Consider the following 27482-nt stretch of genomic DNA (forward strand, 5'->3'; position numbering starts at 1 on the left):
ACACTTGACATTTTCTGTGAAAAAAAAAGGCCAGGCAAAACAACCATTCTGCTAATCCATAGACATGTATTGTTTTAATGATTTACAGTATTTGAGAGAACTGAAGTAGTGACAGTTGTCTGTGTAAAATAAAGGCAATACTTTGAAATGATTCATAATGTACACAGGAGCAAGACATGGTGCCCTATTCCCTATATAGTGCACTTCTTCATAGGCTCTGGCCAAAAGTAGTGCACTATGTAGGGAATAGGGTGCCATTTGGGATGTTCACCACAGTTAAAGAGCAAATACAGTACAAGCTGAAAGAGAACATTAAATGTCTTAACAGGACACCATTCTGGTCATTGGTAAAGGAGCAGTCTGTACGGTAGACAGGGAATTGCAACAGGTTTTAGGCTTCTTTAACCAATGGTTTTTTGTAAACAATTCATTAACTGGTCATGTCCGTGTGCACTAAGCACAGGCAGTGATATAGTGGGAGTACCTCATGATTTGTGCTTCAATTGTCACAACCTTCCTCAATAACAAGTAGCCTGTTATGATTCAACTAGAATATTCCAGTTTCACGATCACTTCATGAACAGAACCAGGCTACGAATCAAGTGCCCTAAATGCATTTTCATTGACAGTTAAAACATTGTGTGACGAAGAGAAGTTCGATTAGTAACAGAATCCCTTTTTGTTCATTTTCACTAGTGTTACTCTTCCCTTGCCTTATAAAGCATGCAGAGTGGGCGGAGTTACTCTTCCCTTGTCTTTTAAAGCATGCAGAGTGGGCGGGGTTACTCTTCCCTTGCCTTTTAAAGCATGCAGAGTGGGCGGAGTTACTCTTCCCTTGCCTTATAAAGCATGCAGAGTGGGCGGAGTTACCCTTCCCTTGCCTTTTAAAGCATGCAGAGTGGCGGAGTCCCCGGTGTTACTCTTCCCTTGCCTTTTAAAGCATGCAGAGTGGGCGGAGTTACTCTTCCCTTGCCTTTTAAAGCATGCAGAGTGGGCGGAGTTACTCTTCCCTTGCCTTTTAAAGCATGCAGAGTGGGCGGAGTTACTCTTCCCTTGCCTTTTAAAGCATGCAGAGTGGGCGGAGTTACTCTTCCCTTGCCTTATAAAGCATGCAGAGTGGGCGGAGTTACCCTTCCCTTGCCTTTTAAAGCATGCAGAGTGGGCGATGTTACTCTTCCCTTGCCTTTTAAAGCATGCAGAGTGGGCGATGTTACTCTTCCCTTGCCTTATTAAGCATGCAGAGTGGGCGGAGTTACTCTTCCCTTGCCTTTTAAAGCATGCAGAGTGGGCGGAGTTACTCTTCCCTTGACTTTTAAAGCATGCAGAGTGGGCGGAGTCCCCAGTGTTACTCTTCCCTTGCCTTTTAAAGCATGCAGTGGGCGGTGTTACTCTTCCCTTGCCTTATAAAGCATGCAGAGTGGGCGGAGTTACTCTTCCCTTGCCTTATAAAGCATGCAGAGTGGGCGGAGTTACTCTTCCCTTGCCTTATAAAGCATGCAGAGTGGGCGGTGTTACTCTTCCCTTGCCTTATAAAGCATGCAGAGTGGGCGGAGTTACTCTTCCCTTGCCTTATAAAGCATGCAGAGTGGGCGGTGTTACTCTTCCCTTGCCTTTTAAAGCATGCAGAGTGGGCGGAGTCCCCGGTGTTACTCTTCCCTTGCCTTTTAAAGCATGCAGAGTGGGCGGAGTTACTCTTCCCTTGCCTTTTAAAGCATGCAGAATGGGAGAAGTCCCAGGTGTGTTTGTGCTGTCTTCCCAACTGAACATATTGAACGACACAGGAGGTAGCAAGACAGCACAAAGATCCGGGACTCAGGCTATACAGAGCAAGGCTTGGGTCAATTCCATTTAAATTCAGGAATACACTGATATTCCAATGCACATTTCCTTCAATGATTTTCAATGAGTAAAAAGTGTAAATTGGTTTACTTTCTGAATTGATTGGAATTTAAATAGAATTGACCCCAACCCTGAGAGAGCACATATTTTCCCCCTAAACACCATTTATCTTCAAAACTATATGATTATAACACAGTGTTCTTTGGTCAAAACAATGAAAGAATGAACATGAATACTTTTAAACTGTAACACTTCTTTAAAAATACTGACGTCGTTTTGCTTTCTTTTCACTTGTGAACATCCCATTTAAGTAAAAATGGGGTTTCTTACTCTTTATGATATACTTTGAATTGTTTTAAATTCTCTAGACGAGACTGGAGTTAAAGTGGCCGTCACGGACATGTCATGTACAACAGAAACACGAACTTAAGGAAGGTGGGTGAGATTTCAGTTATTACTGGTGTAGTTTGTGGCCACTGGCTGCATATACCCCAGGGGTTTCAAAAGGTGAGTGTTTGACGAGGCACAACAACAAAAAAGGAACAGACAGTTGGCACAAGTATCATTAACAACATGATAAGAGTTTTAGTACAAGACAACACTACAGCACATTAAAAGGAGCGAGAACAAGATGTTTGGGCCCCCCGTGAAGAGAGAGAGAGTAAAGAGAGGGAGATAGTTGGGGCAGTGATGGAGGGAGTTTATGTCAGGCCAATCTCCTCCAGGACACTCCGTGGGGCTTCAGCTTCCTAAAGGAGGGAGGGAACAGACAAGAGGATAGTTGAGAAGGATAAGACACTGTAGTCAGTCTGAAGATGGACCAGTTTGATTGGTTTATGGAGTGCATACAAGAAACAGGTGTTCGAAGCCTAAATGCAATGACTTGAGTAACTGCTCCAACGCCACGGTTAAATAAAGCATAGCAGGTAGATGTAACACTTACTTTGGCATCCTAGCAGGAGGTGAAGCACGGAGAGAGAGAGAAAAGCACTGTTTGAATACAACTGACTGCAAGACCAGCTGGTGTAAATCAGAGGAGGCTGCTGGGGGGAGGACGGCTCATAATAAATGGCTGCAATGGAGCGAATGGAAGGGTATCAAACCATGTGGGGCGGCAGGGTAGCCTAGTGGTTAGAACGTTGGGCTAATAACCGGAAGGTTGCAAGTTCAAATCCCCGAGCTGACTGTCGTTCTGCCCCTGAACAGGCAGTTAACCCACTGTTCCTAGGCCGTCATTGAAAATAAGAATTTGTTCTTAACTGACTTGCCTGGTTAAATAAAGGTTAAATAAAAAAAAAATGTGTTTGATACCGTTCCACTGATTCCGCTCCAGACATTACCACGAGCCCGTCCTCCCCAATTAAGGTGCCACCAGCCTCCTGTGTTCCAAACGAGCAGTAAAGGAAAGGCACAGAATGTCCAATGCAGACATGAGTTGTGGCTTCAAAAATTGCGCTGTTAACAAGGTATTTAATCAATAATAGCTCAGACACATCGGTAGGATTGTCGTCACGTTTGCCTGCCCACAGTACTTAGCACCTCCGAACAGAGTGGTCACACAGCGAAGTCCTCAGCCTCGTTAAAATACTCCAAACCAGAAGATGGCAATAGCGTTGTTTGGCAATGGGATGTCCGTGTGTGTTGCTTTACGGTCTAGTCAATGTTAGCTAGCTGCACTAGCGTTGCAGAATGCCCTTTTTGATACTAGCCAGATGGCCACAGCAAGATATATATATATTTTTTAATTCACTCTCCATATTCGCATTCAGCCCATAGATAGACTTTTAGCTAGCTGGCTAACGTAAGCTAAATGGTTAGCATGATTCGGCTAGCTAGCTAGGTAGGTAAAGGGTCTCTAGGCAGCTGCTTCGTGAAAACAGATCCATTGCGAGTTAATGACGTCACTAGCGACAGTGGCCAGATAGCTAGGTTGGTAAAGGGTCTCTAGGCAGCTGCTTCGTGAAAACAGATCCATTGCGAGTTAATGACGTCACTAGCGACAGTGGCCAGATAGCTAGCTTGGTAAAGGGTCTCTAGGCAGCTGCTTCGTGAAAACTGATCCATTGCGAGTTAATGAGGTCACTAGCGACAGTGGCCAGATAGCTAGGTTGGTAAAGGGTCTCTAGGCAGCTGCTTCGTGAAAACAGATCCATTGCGAGTTAATGAGGTCACTAGCGACAGTGGCCAGATAGCTAGGTTGGTAAAGCATTTAGTGTTGTGAGCATGGTGCTGCACGTCACTAGCGACAGTGGCCAGATAGCTAGGTTGGTAAAGGGTCTCTAGGCAGCTGCTTCGTGAAAACAGATCCATTGCGAGTTAATGACGTCACTAGCGACAGTGGCCAGATAGCTAGGTTGGTAAAGCATTCAGTGTTGTGACCATGGTGCTGCACTTACCACCTCATTTGTTTCATATGATGTGTATGACCGCCAGGCCCAGTTAGTAAGCTAACAAATAGATGGGTTGATGGGTTGTTTAGCAGAGACGTGGTCGGCTTAGATTGGTCTTTTGTCTGAATAAGCAGGTTTTACCACTAGCCAAGCTTGTTCTGGGAGAGCGAGATTGTTCTTATTATTGTTTTTATTAGACTGTTGACAACATGTAAACTATATTTCAATGTTTATTGAAAACGTAAATAAAAACGTGCACTTGTCTCTCAAACACAAAGGGTGTCCGTATCGCCCTTTGGTGATTCCATTTCACTTCCTTTGTTATAAAATACATTTTACCAAGACAAATATGATTCTTCATATTCTGAATCGTTCAGTGGGTTCTTCCTCTAACATATCACTAACGCTATATCGAAGAAGTCGGATATCGTTACCTAATTACATCCCATAATAAGCACCGAGCTCTGGTGACAGAACGAGATTGAACTAGTTGAAACGAGGCCCCCACTACTCCATCGTTGCCATCTGACCATCCAGAATCACCACACACAGCCTTCGGGTCCCATTGAAGAGCTCGCATCGTTTCTGTGACGTTGTTGGCCAAGCCTTGTATAAACTAGTAAACATTATCAGACCTAAAACACAAATCATCCTTCCTCAAGCACAGACTCTTCAGCTAGACGTAAAATATAGAAAGACTGGAAAAGTACCCCCCCCCCCCCTAAAGTATGATGCAGCCCTATAGTTTTAGTTGGAACAACAACTTTTTTGTCCCCCTCCCCCCAGTCAGATTCTCCAGTGTTTCATGCTGATGGTAGTCATGAATGAGAGCTGAATAGTGAGTGAAGCCCCCTTTATGAACAGAGGCAGTGAGAGCTCAGGCAGCCAACCCTGGGGAGGTTCCCATAGCTCAGTCATGTGGATGCAGGTAGTGAGAGCTCAGACAGCCAACCCTGGGGAGGTTCCCATAGCTCAGTCATGTGGATGCAGGCAGTGAGAGCTCAGACAGCCAACCCTGGGGAGGTTCCCATAGCTCAGTCATATAGCTGTGGATGCAGGCAGTGAGAGCTCAGACAGCCAACCCTGGGGAGGTTCCCATAGCTCAGTCATGTGGATGCAGGGAGTGAGAGCTCAGACAGCCAACCCTGGGGAGGTTCCCATAGCTCAGTCATGTGGATGCAGGTAGTGAGAGCTCAGACAGCCAACCCTGGGGAGGTTCCCATAGCTCAGTCATGTGGATGCAGGTAGTGAGAGCTCAGACAGCCAACCCTGGGGAGGTTCCCATAGCTCAGTCATGTGGATGCAGGCAGTGAGAGCTCAGACAGCCAACCCTGGGGAGGTTCCCATAGCTCAGTCATGTGGATGCAGGTAGTGAGAGCTCAGACAGCCAACCCTGGGGAGGTTCCCATAGCTCAGTCATGTGGATGCAGGCAGTGAGAGCTCAGACAGCCAACCCTGGGGAGGTTCCCATAGCTCAGTCATATAGCTGTGGATGCAGGCAGTGAGAGCTCAGACAGCCAACCCTGGGGAGGTTCCCATAGCTCAGTCATGTGGATGCAGGGAGTGAGAGCTCAGACAGCCAACCCTGGGGAGGTTCCCATAGCTCAGTCATGTGGATGCAGGTAGTGAGAGCTCAGACAGCCAACCCTGGGGAGGTTCCCATAGCTCAGTCATGTGGATGCAGGTAGTGAGAGCTCAGACAGCCAACCCTGGGGAGGTTCCCATAGCTCAGTCATATAGCTGTGGATGCAGGCAGTGAGAGCTCAGACAGCCAACCCTGGGGAGGTTCCCATTGCTCAGTCATATAGCTGTGGATGCAGGTAGTGAGAGCTCAGACAGCCAACCCTGGGGAGGTTCCCATAGCTCAGTCATGTGGATGCAGGCAGTGAGAGCTCAGACAGCCAACCCTGGGGAGGTTCCCATAGCTCAGTCATATGGATGCAGGTAGTGAGAGCTCAGACAGCCAACCCTGGGGAGGTTCCCATAGCTCAGTCATATGGATGCAGGTAGTGAGAGCTCAGACAGCCAACCCTGGGGAGGTTCCCATAGCTCAGTCATGTGGATGCAGGCGGTAGGAGTGCCTGGAATAACAATGCCACCGACAGGCTGCCAGACGAATAACATTAGCCTAAATACAGCAGTACTATAGACAATCACTTTCAACACAAAACTAAACAAGTCAAGAATGACATATAGGAATCAGAGATGGAGAGAGAAAAAGGCCATAACACCATCTCATCTAGGACATAGCCCAGAGATGTCATCATAGCCCAAAGATGTCATCATTACACCAACTCATCTAGAACATAGCCCAGAGATGTCATCACTACACCAACTCATCTAGGACATAGCCCAGAGATGTCATCATAGCCCAGAGATGTCATCATAGCCCAGAGATGTCATCACTACACCAACTCATCTAGGACATAGCCCAGCGATGTCATCATAGCCCAGAGATGTCCTCATAGCACCAACTCATCTAGGACATAGCCCAGAGATGTCATCATAGCCCAAAGATGTCATCATTACACCAACTCATCTAGGACATAGCCCAGAGATGTCATCATTACACCAACTCATCTAGGACATAGCCCAGAGATGTCATCATAGCCCAGAGATGTCATCATTACACCAACTCATCTAGGACATAGCCCAGAGATGTCATCATTACACCAACTCATCTAGGACATAGCCCAGAGATGTCATCATTACACCAACTCATCTAGGACATAGCCCAGAGATGTCATCATTACACCAACTCATCTAGGACATAGCTCAGAGATGTCATCACTACACCAACTCATCTAGGACATAGCCCAGAGATGTCATCATAGCCCAGAGATGTCATCATTACACTAACTCATCTAAGACATAGCCCAGAGATGTCATCATTACACCAACTCATCTAGGACATAGCCCAGAGATGTCATCATAGCCCAGAGATGTCATCATAGCCCAGAGATGTCATCATAACACCAACTCATCTAGGACATAGCCCAGAGATGTCATCATAGCCCAGAGATGTCATCATAGCCCAGAGATGTCATCACTACACCAACTCATCTAGGACATAGCCCAGCGATGTCATCATAGCCCAGAGATGTCCTCATAGCACCAACTCATCTAGGACATAGCCCAGAGATGTCATCATAGCCCAGAGATGTCATCATAGCCCAGAGATGTCATCATAACACCAACTCATCTAGGACATAGCCCAGAGATGTCATCATTACACCAACTCATCTAGGACATAGCCCAGAGATGTCATCATAGCCCAGAGATGTCATCATTACACTAACTCATCTAAGACATAGCCCAGAGATGTCATCATTACACCAACTCATCTAGGACATAGCCCAGAGATGTCATCATAGCCCAGAGATGTCATCATTACACCAACTCATCTAGGACATAGCCCACATACCTCCTGCAGCAGGTCTGCCTGCTCTTATAGCCTTCAGTATGTTCTTCTTGGAGGTCAGGGTTAGTGTTGGGGACAGATGTTAGGGGTCAAATGTTAGGGGTCAGTGAGGAGTCTTACCTCCTGCAGCAGGTCGGCCTGCTCTATAGCCTTCAGTACGTTCTTCTTGGAGGTCTCCTGAGCCTCTCCTCCTAGCAGGAACTCATCCAGGATGAAGTAGGCCTTCTCAAAGTTAAAGATGATGTCCAGCTCACACACCTGACATGGAGACAGACACAGACACCAAAAGGGAACACATTGGAAGATTATTTTTCCTAGTCCAACATATTTACTCCAAATGGTAAACCCATTTGAACAGCTCCATTAGACACAGGAACAACCAGACCCTGTTCCAATAACAACATGTATACTTCTTCCCCGTCTTACAGATCTGATCATTTGGATAGGCGTTAAGCAATGGTGCTTTAACATAATGGCCACTGTCATGATCACCAACAGGACCACTGAGAGTACAGTATGGCCACTGTCATGATCACCAACAGGACCACTGAGAGTACAGTATGGCTACTGTCATGAACACCAACAGGGCCACTGAGAGAACATAATGGCCACTGTCATGAACACCAACAGGACCACTGAGAGAACAGTATGGCCACTGTCATGAACACCAACAGGACCACTGAGAGAACAGTATGGCCACTGTCATAAACACAGAGAACAGTATGGCCACTGTCATGATCACCAACAGGACCACTGAGAGAACAGTATGGCCACTGTCATGATCACCAACAGGACCACTGAGAGAACAGTTTGGCCACTGTCATGATCACCATCAGGACCACTGAGAGAACAGTATGGCCACTGTCAAGAACACCAACAGGACCACTGAGAGAACAGTATGGCCACTGTCATGAACACAGAGAACAATATGGCCACTGTCATGAGCACAGAGAACAATATGGCCACTGTCATGAACACAGAGAACAATATGGCCACTGTCATGAACACATAGAACAATATGGCCACTGTCATAAACACAGAGAACAATATGGCCACTGTCATAAACACAGAGAACAATATGGCCACTGTCATGAACACAGAGAACAATATGGCCACTGTCATGAACACAGAGAACAATATGGCCACTGTCATGATCACCAACAGGACAACTGAGAGAACAGTATGGCAACTGTCATGATCACCAACAGGACCACTAAGAACAGTATGGCCACTGTCATAAACACAGATAACAATATGGCCACTGTCATGAACACCAACAGGACCACTAAGAACAGTATGGCCACTGTCATGATCACCAACAGGACCACTGAGAGAACAATATGGCCACTGTCATGATCACCAACAGGACCACTGAGCGAACAATATGGCCACTGTCATGAACACCAACAGGACCACTGAGAGAACAGTATGGCCACTGTCATGAACACAGAGAACAATATGGCCACTGTCATGAACACCAACAGGACCACAGAGAACAGTAGCAGTGTGCAATATGAAGACTCACACTGCCAAAGTACTTATCCAGCAGCTCTACGTATCTGTGGATGATCTCCAGCGTGATGAGCTCATTGTCTTGATCTTCCACCGCACAGCAGAAATACAGGCTGGCGTATCTAGAAGACAGGATAACACAGGGATAAACAACAGAAATACAGACTGGTGTATCTGGAGGACAGGATAACACAGGGATAAACAGGAGAAATACAGACTGGAAGACAGGATAACACAGGGATAAACAACAGAAATACAGACTGGTGTATCTGGAGGACAGGATAGCACAGGGATAAACAACAGAAATACAGACTGGAAGACAGGATAACACAGGGATAAACAACAGAAATACAGACTGGTGTATCTGGAGGACAGGATAGCACAGGGATAAACAACAGAAATACAGACTGGAAGACAGGATAACACAGGGATAAACAACAGAAATACAGACTGGAGGACAGGATAACACAGGGATAAACAACAGAAATACAGACTGGAGGACAGGATAACACAGGGATAAACAACAGAAATACAGACTGGAGGACAGGATAACACAGGGATAAACAACAGAAATACAGACTGGAAGACAGGAAAACACAGGGATAAACAACATAAATACAGACTGGTGTATCTGGAGGACAGGATAACACAGGGATAAACAGGAGAAATACAGACTGGAAGACAGGATAACACAGGGATAAACAACAGAAATACAGACTGGAAGACAGGATAACACAGGGATAAACAACAGAAATACAGACTGGAAGACAGGATAACACAGGGATAAACAACAGAAATACAGACTGGTGTATCTGGAGGACAGGATAACACAGGGATAAACAACAGAAATACAGACTGGAAGACAGGATAACACAGGGATAAACAACAGAAATACAGACTGGTGTATCTGGAGGACAGGATAACACAGGGATAAACAACAGAAATACAGACTGGAAGACAGGATAACACAGGGATAAACAACAGAAATACAGACTGGAGGACAGGATAACACAGGGATAAACAACAGAAATACAGACTGGAGGACAGGATAACACAGGGATAAACAGAAATACAGACTGGAGGACAGGATAACACAGGGATAAACAACAGAAATACAGACTGGAAGACAGGATAACACAGGGATAAACAACAGAAATACAGACTGGAAGACAGGATAACACAGGGATAAACAACAGAAATACAGACTGGTGTATCTGGAGGACAGGATAACACAGGGATAAACAACAGAAATACAGACTGGAAGACAGGATAACACAGGGATAAACAACAGAAATACAGACTGGAGGACAGGATAACACAGGGATAAACAACAGAAATACAGACTGGAGGACAGGATAACACAGGGATAAACAACAGAAATACAGACTGGAGGACAGGATAACACAGGGATAAACAGAAATACAGACTGGAGGACAGGATAACACAGGGATAAACAACAGAAATACAGACTGGAAGACAGGATAACACAGGGATAAACAACAGAAATACAGACTGGAAGACAGGATAACACAGGGATAAACAACAGAAATACAGACTGGAAGACAGGATAACACAGGGATAAACAACAGAAATACAGACTGGTGTATCTGGAAGACAGGATAACACAGGGATAAACAACAGAAATACAGACGGGTGTATCTGGAAGACAGGATAACACAGGGATAAACAACAGAAATACAGACTGGTGTATCTGGAAGACAGGATAACACAGGGATAAACAACAGAAATACAGACTGGAGGACAGGATAACACAGGGATAAACAACAGAAATACAGACTGGAGGACAGGATAACACAGGGATAAACAACAGAAATACAGACTGGAGGACAGGATAACACAGGGATAAACAACAGAAATACAGACTGGAGGACAGGATAACACAGGGATAAACAACAGAAATACAGACTGGTGTATCTAGAAGACAGGATAACACAGGGATAAACAACAGAAATACAGACTGGTGTATCTAGAAGACAGGATAACAGGGATAAACAACAGAAATACAGACGGGTGTATCTAGAAGACAGGATAACACAGGGATAAACAACAGAAATACAGACTGGTGTATCTAGAAGACAGGATAACACAGGGATAAACAACAGAAATACAGACTGGTGTATCTAGAAGACAGGATAACACAGGGATAAACAACAGAAATACAGACGGGTGTATCTAGAAGACAGGAAAACACAGGGATAAACAACAGAAATACAGACTGGAGGACAGGATAACACAGGGATAAACAACAGAAATACAGACTGGAGGACAGGATAACACAGGGATAAACAACAGAAATACAGACTGGAGGACAGGATAACACAGGGATAAACAACAGAAATACAGACGGGTGTATCTAGAAGACAGGATAACACAGGGATAAACAACAAAGGCACTAACCTTGGGCCACATTCTGACAAACATACTTTCGTTCAGCAGGGATAATAATGAATAACAAAAGCATCAGGTGGCCTTCACCATTCTGATAATGAGTGCTGTAACAAAATGGCCCCCTGACTGAAAACAAAACTCTAAGGGTGCCTCCCTAGCAGCAAAGTCTTATTGAAAACCAACCTTCTAAACCTTGAAACAAGTATAGTGGTTTGAGACTAAACTACAATTTAGTTGTCAAAACCGCCAATTTCAGGAAGTAAAAACTTTAACAAAGATGGTGAAATTCCCTTCCTGAATTGACCTCAACACTATCAGATGGAGTCCACATTTCCCTCGTCTGTCTTGTAGATGATATTAAGGTCCCTCCACTCCAGGAAGGAGCTCATCATTTCCCACCATTAACGCCCCTGACTGTCTGTCTGTCTGTCTTTCTCTGACCTCTTGTAGACGATCTTGAGGTCCCTCCACTCCAGGAAGGAACACATCTTGGGCTTACGGGCTAGAATGGTCTGGACCAGGTCCCTGGAGATCTTCTTCCTCTCTTTGTCCGACAGGGGAACATACCACTTCTGCAGCCGCAGCTTACCCTGCCGACTGAACAGCAGCATGAACTGCATCTGGTGGGAGGGAGGAGAAGAGGACAGAGGAGAGGAGAATGAATGAGAGGGACAGCAGAGGAGGAGAGAGGAGAGGACAGGGGGAAGAACAGAGGAGGGAGGGGGATGGGGTGGAGAGGAGGGAGAGGGCAAGGAGAGAAAGGGAGAATGATAGGGGACAGAGGGGGAAAGAGGAAGGTGAGAGGAGATATGAGAGGAGACAAGAATCAATACAAGTGTAACAGAGGTGGTTCGGTGGGCTTTAGCTCATCGGGATGATTCCGTCTTCAGGCACACAAGAGACTTGAACCCAGTCTGTTCAGTAAAGTGATACAATACAGAGGCACGGTGAGGGTGTATGTTGGAGCAAGGAGGTAAAGTAGCCAAACATAAATGGTAGTTTGCTTACAGAGCTAGTGAAAGGTCTTCTCCATAGTCAAGACCTCATATGGTCTTCTCTGTCAAACTATCTAGCCAACTGAGGATTTGCCTATCAAAACACAGACATTTTCCCAGTCATATAACTAGTTAGCCTAGTTGTTGTTAGTTAGGTAGCTTATGGCCCTCAGTATATCCATCAAATTTGAGTGTAAAGCTAGCTCAGAGATGGGTGGCTAGCGCTAGCAGCTAACATACACAGTAAGGATGTCTAGCTAGCTACTTTTTCAATGGCTTTTTGTGGACATGATCAGAAGCACAGGACGCTTTTTCGTTCAACATGTGCAATTGCAACGACTGGCCAAACAAATAAGGAGGTAAAACGTACCTTTATCTTGATTGTTGACTCAAAAACACTATGAATTGCAGATTCAAATCTATCCAACAGAAATGTGCAGTCCACCCAGTGAAGTCGAGCGTTCAGCGGGGATGCAGTTAGATCTATTTTGATTGGTTAACACATCTACTGTCCGGATTTTTGATTGGCTTAAAAATTCCGTTATCCCAGCCCTTGTTTACTATGCCTGCAGAATGTAAATGGACAAGGTGGGGTCGCACTGGTATCAATCAAAGTATTCTGAAAATATGAAAATATTAGATTGAACAGAATGATGCCGAGGTGATACAAAGACCACACGAAGTAAAAGAGAAAGCAAAGCCGAAAACAAATCAGGCACCCTTTGTTGGTTTAAATCTAGATCTATGTTATGTTAAAGAAACAAACAGATTCTAACAAGAATTCATATATGTAATAACCAACTCATCTTCTCTACGTTGGCTGCTCTAGCGCCCCCTTTATGGCAACTGTATACCGGACATTCTGTCCACATCAGGAAGAGGAGAGGCACATTGAGAGACCGAGAGAGGAGCAGTAATCTGTTACATGTGAAGGAATGGTGTATGTTGAGCTAAAAACACCTCTGCGACGTGAAGTATTCGGTAATATTTTGACACTGATGCTACTGCGCTGGAGCAACTAGGAGTTTTATGAAATGCGTTGAATGAATGTGGAATTGTTAGCTGCTACTGCAAAGCTGTCAACAGCGATATTTATGCATTGCACAATAACTGATGGGCTCAAGGTAGGTGACTTTCTATACAAAGTAATGTTATTTTATTACAGCATACTGCAGTACTTTTACTATTGCGAACGCTTCAAATGTAGTCAGGACCCACGACTACTGTACCCTACTATAAATTATTCTGCACTAACTACCTGTCTGTCATAATTTCATATTGACAGATAGAGACGGCAACATGCGGAGCCGCAGTAACTCAGGTGTGAAGCTCGATGGATTCGCCAGGCTCGTTCATGAGACTATTCTATGTCACCAGGTATGTTTCATTATATCACGTACCACTGCCAGACACAATGTCACGTTATGTCATGCGAATAACATTCGTACAGTTACCATTTGCAATGAAAGAAGTCATGCACAATAGGTCTAATGATATTGATACCTCAGTAAAATCCCCACAGTAGGCTAAATGTCTGTTACTTATCCTTAGAAAGCCAAGAGTCAATAGCTCTCTGTTTTTAAATGGGCAAACTGTCCTGGGTGGACTCCCTAAAATAAATAAAAGCTTGGACAAAGGTCAACTTAAAATAGAGTGAGAACATAGAAAGTATTTTTCTTATCTACTCTACTTGAGGTCAGTTAACAGTCTTTCTCTCTCTCTCTCTCAATTCAATTTCAATTTAAGGGGCTATATTGGTATGGGAAACATATGATAAACTAAAGTGAAATAAACAATAAAAAATTAACAGTAAACATTACACTCACAAAAGTTCCAAAATAATAAAGACATTTCAAATGGCATATTATGTCTTTATACAGTGTTGTAACGATGTACAAAAGGGAAAATAAATCAACATAAATATGGGTTGTATTTACAATGGTGTTTGTTTTTCACTGGTTGCCCTTTTCTTGTGGCAACAGGTCACACGTCTTGCTGCTGTGATGTCACAATGTGGTATTTCACCCAATAGATATTGGATTTGTTTTCAAATTCTTTGTGGTTCTGTGTAATCTGAGAAAAACATGTGTCTAATATGGTCATACATTGGGCAGGAGGTTAGGAAACTGAGCTGCACTTCCATCTCATTTTGTGGGCAGTGTGCCCATAGCCTTTCTTCTCTTGAGAGCCATGACGGCCTATGTTTGACGCAATTTGAAAGCAAAATCTTGTACAGCACTGTTAAGTTTGGGTCAGTCACAGTGGTCAGGTATTCTGCCACTGTGTACTCTCTGTTTAGGGCCAAATAGCATTCTAGTTTGCTCTGTTTTTTTGTTAATTCTTTCCAATGTGTCAAGTAATTATCTTTTTGTTTTCTCATGATTTGGTTGGGTCTAATTGTGTTGCTGTCCTGGGGCTCTGTGGGGTCTGTTTGTGAACAGAGCCCCAGGACCAGCTTGCTTAGGGGACTTTCTTTTTTTTTTTTTTTACCTTTATTTAACCAGGCAAGTCAGTAAGAACCAATTTTTATTTTCAATGACGGCCTAGTGGGTTAACTGCCTGTTCAGGGGCAGAACGACAGATTTGTACCTTGTCAGCTCGGGGATTTGAACTTGCAACCTTTCGGTTACTAGTCCAACGCTCTAACCACTAGGCTACCCTTTTAAAATGATAAACTTGGATTAGCTAACACAACGTGTCATTGGAACACAGGAGTGATGGTTGCTGATAATGGGCCTCTGTACGCCTATGTAGATATTCCCAAAAAATCTGTTGTTTCCTGCTACAATAATCATTTACAACATTAACAATGACTCTTTTGCAACAGCTAACGGGGATCCTAATAAAATACCAAAATACTACTACAAGAGACGTGTGTGTGTGTGTGTGTGTGTGTGTGTGTGTGTGTGTGTGTGTGTGTGTGTGTGTGTGTGTGTGTGTGTGTGTGTGTGTGTGTGTGTGTGTGTGTGTGTGTGTGTGTGTGTGTGTGTGTGTGTGTGTGTGTGGTTGAAGTTTACACACACTTAGGTTGGAGTCATTAAAACTCGTTTTTCAACCACTACACACATTTCTTGTTAAAACCTCCTTGGGCTGAGATCCTGCTAACGGGATCGATATGACAACAGTGAAATTCCTCAAACATACAAGTATTATACACCATTTTGAAGATACACTTCTTGTTAATCCCACCACAGTGTCCGATTTCAAAAAGGCTTTACGATGAAAGCACACCAAGCGATTATGTTAGGTCAGTACCTAGTCACAGAAAAACACAGCCATTTTTCCAGCCAAAGAGAGGAGTCACAAAAAGCAGAAATAGAGAGAAATAAATTACTAACCTTTGATGATCTTCATCAGATGACACTCATATGACTTCATGTTACACAATACATGTATGTTTTGTTCGATAATGTTCATATTTATATAAAAAAAAATCTCAGTTTACATTGGCGCGTTATGGTCAGTAGTTCCAAAACATCCGGTGATTTTGCAGAGAGCCACATCAATTTACAGAAATAATAAACATTGATAAAAGATACAACTATAATGCACGGAATTATAGATACACTTCTCCTTAATGCAACCGCTGTCTCAGATTTCAAAAAAGCTTTACCGAAAAAGCACACCATGCTATAATCTGAGTACAGCGCTCAGAGACCAAAACAACCCAAACAGATATCCGCCATGTTGTGTAGTCAACAGAACAACAGAAATAGTATTATAAATATTCACTTACCTTTGATGATCTTCATCAGAATGCACTCACAAGAATCCCAGTTCCACAATAAATGTTTGTTTTGTTCGATAATGTCCATCATTTATGTCCAAATATCTCCTTTTTGTTCACGCGTTTAGCCCAGTAATCCAAATTCATGACTCGCGATCACTAGGTCCAGACGAAAAGTCAAAACAGTTCCATTACAGTCCGTAGAAACATGTCAAACGATGTATAGAATCAATCTTTAGGATGCATGTCAGAGCAAAAACCAAGCCGAGAGGTCGAAGGAATTGTGGGAATCGAGGGATCGAGGGAAAGATGAACAGAGCAAAGTACAGAGAGATTCTTGATGAAAACCTGCTCCAGAGCTCTCATGATCTCAGACTGGGTTGAGGGTTCACCTTGCAACAGGACAACGACCATAAGTACACAGCCAAGACAACGTACAGTAGTGGCTTCAGGACAAGTCTGTGAATGTCCTTGAGTGGCCCAGCCAGAGCCCAGACTTAGATAGATATCTATCTACCTGCCGGTCTAACCTGCCTGTCTAACCTGTGTGTGTCTCCAGAACCCAGTAACAGGCCTGTTGCCCTGCAGTGTCCAGCTGCCAGATGCCTGGGTGCGTGACAATGTCTACAGCATCCTGGCGGTGTGGGGTCTGGGGATGGCCTACAGGAAGAACGCTGACCGGGATGAGGACAAGGCCAAGGCCTACGAACTGGAGCAGGTGACTGGCTGGCTCCCATCTCACAGCATGTTAAAATAGTGGTGTGTCCTCCATACTTACTGTACTGTGGGATCTGTGTTGTGTGTCCCATACTTACTGTACTGTGTGATCTGTGTTGTGTCCTCCATACTTACTGTACTGTGTGATCTGTGTTGGAAAGGGGGTCTGAATATTCCTTGACTGCATGACCACACTGTGTCAAAACAAGACATTCCTTTCCCGAAACATGTTAGTGTGTTCCATGCATGTTGTCCTATGATCTATGTTGTAGGCCACAGGCAGAGATTGGCATATTTCAGTCCTTGGGAGTCCTGAATAGATAAACTTGGGAAAGCAGGAGTTACCGATCCCTGTAAGGTGTGGTAAATATCTACATTTGTATTATTCTACAGAGTGTTGTCAAGCTGATGCAAGGGCTGCTCCAGTGTATGATGCGACAGGTGGGTTACCGTGGTTACTGTCCCATTCCTTCTACCATGTAACAACACAGTCACTAGTATATGGCATAAGGGCAACAATGCACTACGCTGTGGGAGCATTTCTGTATGTGTTTCTCCCTTGGTCTGGCTGTGTAATAGCCTTTTCTGAGCATGTCAGTGTGTCTGACTACAGGTGGCCAAGGTGGAGAAGTTTAAACACACCCAGAGCCCCAAGGACTGTCTGCACGCCAAGTACCACACCCCCACCTGTGCTACCGTGGTGGGGGACGATCAGTGGGGACACCTGCAGGTTGATGCCACCTCTCTGTACCTGCTGGTTTTGGCTCAGATGACTGCCTCAGGTACCGTGTGTGTGTGTGCGTGTGCGTGTGTGTGTGTGTGCGTGTGTGTGTGTGTGTGTGTGTGCGTGTGTGTGCGTGTGTGTGTGTGCGTGTGTGTGCGTGTGTGTGCGTGCGTGTGTGTGTGTGTGTGTGTCGGTGTGTCTGTGTGTGTGTGTGTCGGTGTGTCTGTGTGTGTGTGTGTGTCGGTGTCGGGGTGTGTGTGTGTCGGTGTGTGTGTGTCGGTGTGTGTGTGTGTGTGTGTGTGTCGGTGTGTCTGTGTCTGTCTGTGTGTGTGTGTGTGTGTGTGTGTGTGTGTGTCTGTGTGTGTGATGGATCGTGTCATTGTGAAATAACTTGACTGTATACCGGCGGCGTTGTTCTTTATCACTGTCTGGTCTTCTCCAGGTCTCCGTATCATATCAACCCTGCATGAAGTGGCTTTTATCCAGAACCTGGTCTTCTACATTGAGGCTGCTTATAAAGTTGCGGTAGGTAATGTTCAAGGTCTGTTTGAGCGAGGCTCTCTTCTTCTAACCTCACAAGCATACGACTTAGCAGGAAGTAATAGAAGTCTGAACGGTAATGGAGAGAGAACCAATACTATACTGAAGATCAATAGGAATATCAGTAGAAATAGTGGAGACTATAGAAGTGTCGTGCTACAAGGAACACCTTTCCAAACAATACTTTTTACATGGCTCATACAGTATATTGTAAAATCCCACACAGTGAACTTTCTGATTGGTTGGTAGAATAACTTTCAATACATTTCATTGGTCAACATGGGAACATCAGCACTTAACCCTAAAAGCATCAACATATTTTTTTAGCTTAAAAGCGCCAACAGGTCAAAGGCCTGTGTGGTCAGCTACAACAGATAATTATAAACTAACAGGTGAAAACTACTTAACATAATTCATTAACATAATGTCATAATTATTAACATAATGTCAACAGAGTATTTAATTAACATAATGTCAACAGAGAGCTGACATGGTACTGAAAAATAAACGGTTCAACTGGTCAACAACTGACGTTTCCCATCCAGGAGAATGTGTCTTAGTTAGCGACTTCACTAGCCAGAATACGTTTCCCATCCAGGAGAATGTGTCTTAGTTAGCGACTTCACTAGCCAGAATACGTTTCCCATCCAGGAGAATGTGTCTTAGTTAGCGACTTCACTAGCCAGAATACGTTTCCCATCCAGGAGAATGTGTCTTAGTTAGCGACTTCACTAGCCAGAATACGTTTCCCATCCAGGAGAATGTGTCTTAGTTAGCGACTTCACCAACCAGAATACGTTTCCCATCCAGGAGAATGTGTCTTAGTTAGCGACTTCACCAACCAGAATACGTTTCCCATCCAGGAGAATGTGTCTTAGTTAGCGACTTCACCAACCAGAATACGTTTCCCATCCAGGAGACTGTGTCTTAGTTAGCGACTTCACCAACCAGAATACGTTTCCCATCCAGGAGAATGTGTCTTAGTTAGCGACTTCACCAACCAGAATAAGCAGATAGTCCAGAATCTCCCTGTCAGCGTTGTTTGTTTCTGAGACATGAGGAGTTAAAACAGAGTGCATACGTCCTACTGATTACTATTTGTGTAAATATATAGAATATACTGTATATACAGTATATATTGGATTAGGTCAAAGAAAATTATATTTAGGTTCAAATTAAGGTCTCCAAATAGTATGATTTTAAACCTGGTTGTCATGGTAACTGTGTGTGTCTCTCTCTCTCTCTCTCTCTGTGCAGGATTATGGGATGTGGGAGCGAGGGGACAAGACCAATCAGGGGATCCCAGAACTGAACGCCAGCTCTGTGGGGATGGCCATGGTACTGACGCTTTAGATGTAACGCTTGTCCTATATGTAACAATGATAATACATGGTCTCCTTTTACGTCTCCAATCATATCTTAACTACCATATCTAGACTCATAACAGTCCTCTTATCGCAACACAGCTACTATATCTAAACTCCTAAAACAACAACAACAACATGTTGGGTTTTATGTTCAGGCTGCATTGGAGGCCATTGATGAGCTGGACCTCTTTGGGGCTCATGGAGGACCCAAATCTGTCATTCACGTTTTGCCGGACGAGGTGGAGCACTGCCAGGTACTGTGATAAACATGTCCTATCTTCTCTAGTCCTGGTGAGGGCAGTGTCCAGTCTGGTTTAATCTTCTCTAGTCCTGGTGAGGGCAGTGTCCATTCTGGTTTAATCTTCTCTAGCCTGGTGAGGGCAGTGTCCAGTCTGGTTTAATCTCCTCTAGCCTGGTGAGGGCAATGTCCATTCTGGTTTAATCTTATCTAGCCTGGTGAGGGCAGTGTCCATTCTGGTTTAATCTTCTCTAGCCTGGTGAGGCAGTGTCCAGTCTGGTTTAATCTCCTCTAGCCTGGTGAGGGCAATGTCCATTCTGGTTTAATCTTATCTAGCCTGGTGAGGGCAGTGTCCATTCTGGTTTAATCTTCTCTAGCCTGGTGAGGGCAGTGTCCAGTCTGGTTTAATCTTATCTAGCCTGGTGAGGGCAGTGTCCATTCTGGTTTAATCTTCTCTAGCCTGGTGAGGGCAGTGTCCAGTCTGGTTTAATCTTCTCTAGCCTGGTGAGGGCAGTGTCCAGTCTGGTTTAATCTTCTCTAGCCTGGTGAGGGCAGTGTCCAGTCTGGTTCAATCTTCTCTAGCCTGGTGAGGGCAGTGTCCAGTCTGGGTTAATCTTCTCTAGCCTGGTGAGGGCAGTGTCCAGTCTGGTTTAATCTTCTCTAGCCTGGTGAGGGCAGTGTCCAGTCTATTTTAATCTTCTTTAGCCTGGTGAGGGCAGTGTCCAGTCTTGTTTAATCTTCTCTAGCCTGGTGAGGGCAGTGTCCAGTCTGGTTTATTCTCCTCTAGCCTGGTGAGGGCAGTGTCCAGTCTGGTTTAATCTTCTCTAGCCTAGTGAGGCAGTGTCCAGTCTGGTTTAATCTTCTCTAGCCTGGTGAGGGCAGTGTCCAGTCTGGTTTAATCTTCTCTAGCCTGGTGAGTGCAGTGTCCAGTCTGGTTTATTCTCCTCTGGCCTGGTGAGGGCAGTGTCCAGTCTGGTTTAATCTTCTCTAGCATGGTGAGGCAGTGTCCAGTCTGGTTGAATCTTCTCTAGCCTGGTGAGGCAGTGTCCAGTCTGGTTTAATCTTCTCTAGCCTGGTGAGGGCATTGTCCAGTCCGGTTTAATCATCTCTAGCCTGGTGAGGGCAGTGTCCAATCTGGTTTAATCTTCTCTAGCCTGGTGAGGGCAGTGTCCAGTCTGGTTTAATCTTCTCTAGCCTGGTGAGGGCAGTGTCCAGTCTGGTTTAATCAGATTATTTTGTAAACCTTAAAATGATATGTATGAAACTGACCATTGTTTTACGTCAGATAGCACAACTGATGTCTCCTGGCAACACGGTGGTGTCAGAATGACGCCATCTGTCAGAAACTGACCCGTTTGTATTTGACCTCTCCAGGCTATCCTGTGCTCCATGCTGCCACGAGCCTCCACCTCTAAAGAGATCGACGCTGGTCTCCTGTCAATCATCTCCTTCCCTGCCTTCGCTGTGGAGGATGCAGACCTGGTCACCATCACTAAGACTGAGATCATATCCAAGCTACAGGTAGATAGGATACTGTCTAGACTGGACCACAGATACAGTGAGATCATGTCCAGGCTACAGGTAGATAGGATCCTGTCTAGACTGGACCACAGATACAGTGAGATCATGTCCAGGCTACAGGTAGATAGGGTCCTGTCTAGACTGGACCACAGATACAGTGAGATCATATCCAGGCTACAGGTAGATAGGAGCCTGTCTAGACTGGACCACAGATACAATGAGATCATATCCAGGCTACAGGTAGATAGGAGCCTGTCTAGACTGGACCACAGATACAGTGAGATCATATCCAGGCTACAGGTAGATAGGATCCTGTCTAGACTGGACCACAGATACAGTGAGATCATATCCAAGATACAGGTAGATAAGATCCTGTCTAGACTGGACCACAGATACAGTGAGATCATATCCAGGCTACATGTAGATAGGATCCTGTCTAGACTGGACCACAGATACAGTGAGATCATATCCAGGCTACAGGTAGATAGGATCCTGTCTAGACTGGACCACAGATACAGTGAGATCATGTCCAGGCTACAGGTAGATAGGATCCTGTCTAGACTGGACCACAGACACACTATATGGGCTAGTTGATTCCCAGACTCAGATTAAGCCTAGTCCGGGATGGTGAAAGGATGTCAATGGGAACCCTCCATTGGCTAGGCTTAATGGTGCTCTAGAATGACGTATCTAAATGACTCCGTTCCCTTCCCCAGGGACGCTATGGCTGCTGCCGTTTCATCAGAGATGGATACCGATGCCCAAGAGAGGTACTGTACAGATTTGTATGTTTTTCTCCTTACAGTGTGAAATAAACTAGATTTTCATCCAATGGTCTCGTATCTGCGCTGTAGCCAACAGCAGGCAGATACAGTGTGTGTAGGCTCGTCTACATGATGACATTATTATTGATTAAGAGTGAAAATATTGTTATTTGTCAAAACGGCAACCAAGCATCGATCATCATGTCACCAGAATCAGACCCTGGATATTTATTGGAAAGGACCATCAAGCTCATCACCTTGCACTTTCACCACCCTGTGAAGTTCATCATAATTTATTTAATCTGTAGTCTAATAAACTGCATGCTTTCCCGAGTCGTGGTGGGAGGACCACACAACATGTCATCTGTAGTCTAATAAACTGCATGGTTTCCTGAGTCGTGGTGGGAGGACCACACAACATGTCATCTGTAGCCTAATAAACTGCATGGTTTCCTGAGTCATGGAGGGAGGACCACACAACATGTCATCTGTAGTCTAATAAACTGCATGGTTTCCTGAGTCGTGGTGGGAGGACCACACAACATGTCATCTGTAGCCTAATAAACTGCATGGTTTCCTGAGTCGTAGTGGGAGGACCACACAACATGTCATCTGTAGTCTAATAAACTGCATGGTTTCCTGAGTCGTGGAGGGAGGACCACACAACATGTCATCTGTAGTCTAATAAACTGCATGGTTTCCCGAGTCGTGGTGGGAGGACCACACAACATGTCATCTGTAGTCTAATAAACTGCATGCTTTCCCGAGTCGTGGTGGGAGGACCACACAACATGTCATCGCCTGACTCCAAGTTCTCTTCCATATGATGGTTATTATGTCAATATATGTATGTACATAAAGGCGTTTCCACCTCCATTTCCTGCATGGTACATTTTACTCACACAAAAAGGTCCTGCCATGTTGAACAAACAAAGGACCTGTTGGCATTTATAAAATGACAGCAAAACGTACTGTTACAGATTAAACAGTCGAACTTAAAGGAAAAATACACTTCAAATCTGTTGGTATTGTTGTCATTCGTCCACAAAGTGTCACTTGCCACATCATCATGACATCATCATGATGCATTTTGCATCACATAAAGATGATGCGTTTTGCATCACATAAAGATGATGCGTTTTGCATCACATAAAGATGATGCGTTTTGCATCTATTGCATCTACTTCTTAAAAGTCCAATATCTTGAAAACTTGACTGCTGACATACAAAACATTTTGGGACTGTATTAACAGTGAACTAATGGGAAAAAAATACCAAAAGATAGTATTTTAGTGGGGTTTTCCTTGAACTCTCGTTTAAAGATTAGCCTTGTTCTTTTAGATGAGACATTGGGTGTAATATTTCCGTGTCTGTCTGTATGTCGTTCTCAGGACCCGTCCCGTCTCCACTACGACCCGGCTGAACTCAAACTGTTTGAGAATATAGAATGTGAATGGCCAGTGTTCTGGACCTACCTCATTCTGGACGGCATCTTCAGCGGAGACCTAGTACAGGTGTGTGTGGCCGTGTTGGTTCCGTCCCTCTCCTCGTCCCCACCTAGGTTCCACCCTGAGACCCTCTGAGTACATCCACACCTGTCACCCACGAAGCATCGTTACCGGTCACTCCACAAAAGCTGTGTCCGTTCCAGAGCAAGGAAAACACACTACCTGTAGGTCTGAGAGCGGGTGACGTCACCGAGCTATATGTCAGACCGCTAGACCATCCCAGGTCATGTGACTGTATCATGAACATGTCCTTTCCTGCTTCCTGTGTCCAGGTGCAGGAGTACAGAGATGCTCTGGAAGAAGTCCTGATCAGAGGGAAGCCCGGGATCCGCCTGATGCCTGAGCTCTACGCTGTCCCACCTGAAAAGGTATCGCCATTACCCTTTTGAATACAACTTTATCGTCCGTGTGTAAATTGGAAATCCGTCTTTCTTTAGGGCACGTCGGCGTTACTCCTTGTGCCGATATGGGCATGCGGAGAAGTAACAGGTTACACTTTCTACCTTTCTGAATCCTGATAAGTAACAACGTCCCCTACAACTAAGTGAGGAAGACCGTAACTGTGTGGTGTTTCCCCCCAGATGGAGGAAGAGTACGGGAACCCTCACTCCGTGGACAGAGTGGCTATGGGTCAGTTACCTCACATGTGGGGACAGTCCCTCTACATCGTTAGTTCTCTGCTGGCTGAGGTACAAACCTTCTGTTGTCTTATAATAGAGTGATTCAGTCTCTGTCTCACCACAGTGAGGTGTTGGTTGGTGCTTTAGTTCTCTCTCTCTCTCACTCTCTCTCTCTCTCTCTCCGTCTGTTCCTCCAAGGGATTCCTCGCCCCTGGAGAGATCGACCCTCTCAACAGGCGATTCTCCACCAATTTCAAGCCGGACGTAGTCGTACAAGGTTTGCAGCATGTCTAATGTCCTCTCATGCAGGCTGGAAGACATGTGACATCCTTTAACTGGACAAGTAATATACAGTTCTAGACTTGTTGTTTAATTCACTCGTTTTGTTTAAGATCGTTTGCTCTGTGGTCAGGGCTGCCTATCTGAGAGTTTCCTTTCCCTTTTGAGTGTGTGTGTGTGCCTTTGTGTGTGTGTGTGTGTGTGCCTTCATGTATGTGTGTGTACAAACCATTTCTTTCTGTGTACATACCTTAATTTGTTCTGTGTGTGTGTGTATGTGTGTGTGTGTGTGTGTGTGTGTGTGTGTGTGTGTGTGTGTGTGTGTGTGTGTGTGTGTGTGTGTGTGTGTGTGTGTACACATTGGCAGTGTGTGTGTTAGCGGAGTCGAAGGAGATCCAGGAGCTGCTGAAGAACGATGAAATAGAGGTCCAGACCATCGCTGAGGTCCAGCCCATTAGGGTCATGCCTGCTCGCATCCTCAGCCACGTCTACGTCAAACTGGGTACAGTTACAACTACTTAGAAAGGATTCACAGAGCCTTCATAAGAACTACATAGCTAATGACTTGTTTCACAGGAAACTGCAAGAAGTTGAATCTGAGCGGGAGGCCATACAGGCACATTGGAGTTCTGGGAACCTCGAAATTCTACGAGATCCGGAACCGTACCTACACATTCACCCCTCAGGTGACATACCTTGTTATTACCTTAAGACAGTAGAGGTCCTATCTCCCTAAATGCTCTTGTTTGTTAAATCCTAATCTAGCACACCTAGGGCTTTATCCACAAAGCAGGAATCTGGTTAAAACATGTTTTAAGACTTTAAAAAAATACTCCCAGCTCAAAGTAGGTTTTAGGATGATGTTAAGCTACTGCCCAGACAAACTCTGAGCCAGGAGTAAGTTGATCTCAACTGGTAATCACAACAATCAAAAGTATGGACACACCTCCTCATTCAAGGATTTGTCTTTATTTGTACTATTTTCTACATTGTAGAATAATAGTGAAGACATCAAAACTATAAAATATGGAATCATGTAGTAACCCAAAAAGTGTTAAACAAATCAAAATATATTTTATATTTGAGATTCTTCAAAGTAGCCACCCTTTGCCTTAATGACAGCTTTGAACAGTCTTGGCATTCTCTCAACCAGCTTCACCTGGAATGCTTTTCCAACAGTCTTGAAGGAGTTCCCACATATGCTGAGCACTTGTTGGCTGCTTTCCCTTCATTATGCGGTCCAACTCATCCCAATCCATCTCTATTGGGTTGAGGTCGGGTGACCTCAGTGTATATATATTTGGATACGGCCCCTGATTCTACTAATTATCTGCTCATCAAGACCTTGATTAGCTGAATCAGGTGTGTTTGTGTAGGGCTGAATCAAGTGTGTTTGTGTAGGACTGAATCAGGTGTGTTTGGGCTGGAGCAGTAGTGTTGGCCATCTCTCTCCTTTAGTTCCTGGACCAGCATCACTTCTATCTGGCTCTGGACAACCATCTCACTGTCTCTCCTCTCCTTTAGTTCCTGGACCAGCATCACTTCTACCTGGCTCTGGACAACCATCTCACTGTCTCTCCTCTCCTTTAGTTCCTGGACCAGCATCACTTCTACCTGGCTCTGGACAACCATCTCACTGTCTCTCCTCTCCTTTAGTTCTTGGACCAGCATCACTTCTACCTGACTCTGGACAACCATCTCACTGTCTCTCCTCTCCTTTAGTTCCTGGACCAGCATCACTTCTACCTGGCTCTGGACAACCATCTCACTGTCTCTCCTCTCCTTTAGTTCCTGGACCAGCATCACTTCTACCTGGCTCTGGACAACCATCTCACTGTCTCTCCTCTCCTTTAGTTCCTGGACCAGCATCACTTCTACCTGACTCTGGACAACCATCTCACTGTCTCTCCTCTCCTTTAGTTCCTGGACCAGCATCACTTCTACCTGGCTCTGGACAACCATCTCACTGTCTCTCCTCTCCTTTAGTTCCTGGACCAGCATCACTTCTACCTGGCTCTGGACAACCATCTCACTGTCTCTCCTCTCCTTTAGTTCTTGGACCAGCATCACTTCTACCTGGCTCTGGACAACCATCTCACTGTCTCTCCTCTCCTTTAGTTCCTGGACCAGCATCACTTCTACCTGGCTCTGGACAACCATCTCACTGTCTCTCCTCTCCTTTAGTTCCTGGACCAGCATCACTTCTACCTGACTCTGGACAACCATCTCACTGTCTCTCCTCTCCTTTAGTTCCTGGACCAGCATCACTTCTACCTGGCTCTGGACAACCATCTCACTGTCTCTCCTCTCCTTTAGTTCCTGGACCAGCATCACTTCTACCTGGCTCTGGACAACCATCTCACTGTCTCTCCTCTCCTTTAGTTCCTGGACCAGCATCACTTCTACCTGACTCTGGACAACCATCTCACTGTCTCTCCTCTCCTTTAGTTCCTGGATCAGCATCACTTCTACCTGGCTCTGGACAACCATCTCACTGTCTCTCCTCTCCTTTAGTTCCTGGACCAGCATCACTTCTACCTGGCTCTGGACAACCATCTCACTGTCTCTCCTCTCCTTTAGTTCCTGGACCAGCATCACTTCTACCTGGCTCTGGACAACCAGATGATAGTGGAGATGCTAAGGACGGAGCTGTCCTATCTCTCCTCCTCCTGGAGGATGACCGGACGCCCTACCCTGACCTTCCCCATCACACACAGCATGCTGGGTAAATACCTTCCCCGTCACGCACAGCATGCTGGGTAAATACCTTCCCCGTCACACACAGCATGCTGGATAAATACCCTCCCCTTCCCCGTCACACACAGCATGCTGGGTAAATAACTACACCTTCCCCATCACACACAGAATGCTGGGTAAATACCCTCCCCTCCCCGTCACACACAGCATGCTG

General features: G+C 45.0%; 2 protein-coding genes across 6 annotated transcripts in view; one reads left to right on the forward strand and one right to left on the reverse strand.

Annotated features, from left to right (window-relative positions):
- Positions 1-46: 46 nt before the first annotated feature.
- On the reverse strand, positions 47-13044 carry LOC139372913 (adaptor related protein complex 1 subunit sigma 2). Of its 4 annotated transcripts, none has more exons than XR_011627500.1 (6): positions 12937-13044; positions 12013-12191; positions 9176-9284; positions 7771-7908; positions 1651-2588; positions 47-1131 (listed from the first exon to the last, which is right to left on the reverse strand). XR_011627500.1 is itself a non-coding variant. In XM_071112771.1 (5 exons), the coding sequence occupies exons 2-5, from the start codon at positions 12189-12191 to the stop codon at positions 2541-2543; spliced, it is 474 nt and encodes a 157-aa protein (XP_070968872.1). In that variant the 5' UTR covers positions 12937-13044; the 3' UTR covers positions 47-2540. The 4 variants fall into 4 exon arrangements, 1 of the variants encoding a protein (XP_070968872.1); XR_011627499.1 differs by having other exon boundaries at positions 47-1215; positions 1592-2588; XR_011627498.1 differs by having other exon boundaries at positions 47-871; positions 1350-2588.
- Positions 13045-13136: 92 nt separating this feature from the next.
- LOC139372911 (phosphorylase b kinase regulatory subunit alpha, liver isoform-like) overlaps positions 13137-27482 on the forward strand; it is a 29314-nt gene continuing 14968 nt past the window's right edge. The window contains exons 1-17 of one of the 2 annotated variants that reach the window (XR_011627496.1): positions 13137-13690; positions 13852-13943; positions 16853-17011; positions 17404-17451; positions 17624-17792; positions 18177-18259; positions 19532-19612; positions 19797-19895; positions 21254-21400; positions 22117-22170; positions 23556-23678; positions 23945-24040; positions 24254-24361; positions 24491-24569; positions 24939-25073; positions 25148-25257; positions 27152-27296. Coding sequence is in view for 1 of the 2 variants with exons in the window: in XM_071112769.1 (XP_070968870.1) it covers positions 13866-13943; positions 16853-17011; positions 17404-17451; positions 17624-17792; positions 18177-18259; positions 19532-19612; positions 19797-19895; positions 21254-21400; positions 22117-22170; positions 23556-23678; positions 23945-24040; positions 24254-24361; positions 24491-24569; positions 24939-25073; positions 25148-25257; positions 27152-27296 (1714 nt within the window). In the remaining variant the exon portion in view is untranslated. The remainder of the gene's footprint in view (positions 13691-13851; positions 13944-16852; positions 17012-17403; positions 17452-17623; positions 17793-18176; positions 18260-19531; positions 19613-19796; positions 19896-21253; positions 21401-22116; positions 22171-23555; positions 23679-23944; positions 24041-24253; positions 24362-24490; positions 24570-24938; positions 25074-25147; positions 25258-27151; positions 27297-27482) is intronic. The other variant, XM_071112769.1, reaches the window with a different exon arrangement.

This window comes from Oncorhynchus clarkii, chromosome 18 (assembly GCF_045791955.1).
Source record: "Oncorhynchus clarkii lewisi isolate Uvic-CL-2024 chromosome 18, UVic_Ocla_1.0, whole genome shotgun sequence".
In the NCBI taxonomy this organism is placed as follows: domain Eukaryota; kingdom Metazoa; phylum Chordata; class Actinopteri; order Salmoniformes; family Salmonidae; genus Oncorhynchus; species Oncorhynchus clarkii.

Coding starts and splice junctions, on each gene's coding strand:
- LOC139372913 (XM_071112771.1), bottom strand. CDS start 12,191: ATGCAGTTCATGCTGCTGTTCAGTCGGCAGGGTAAGCTGCGGCTGCAG. Junction 9,285..12,012: donor CTCAAGATCGTCTACAAGAG/GTCAGAGAAAGA, acceptor CCTGTCTTCTAG/ATACGCCAGCCTGTATTTCT. Junction 2,589..7,770: donor AGGCCGACCTGCTGCAGGAG/GTAAGACTCCTC, acceptor TCCCTCCTTTAG/GAAGCTGAAGCCCCACGGAG.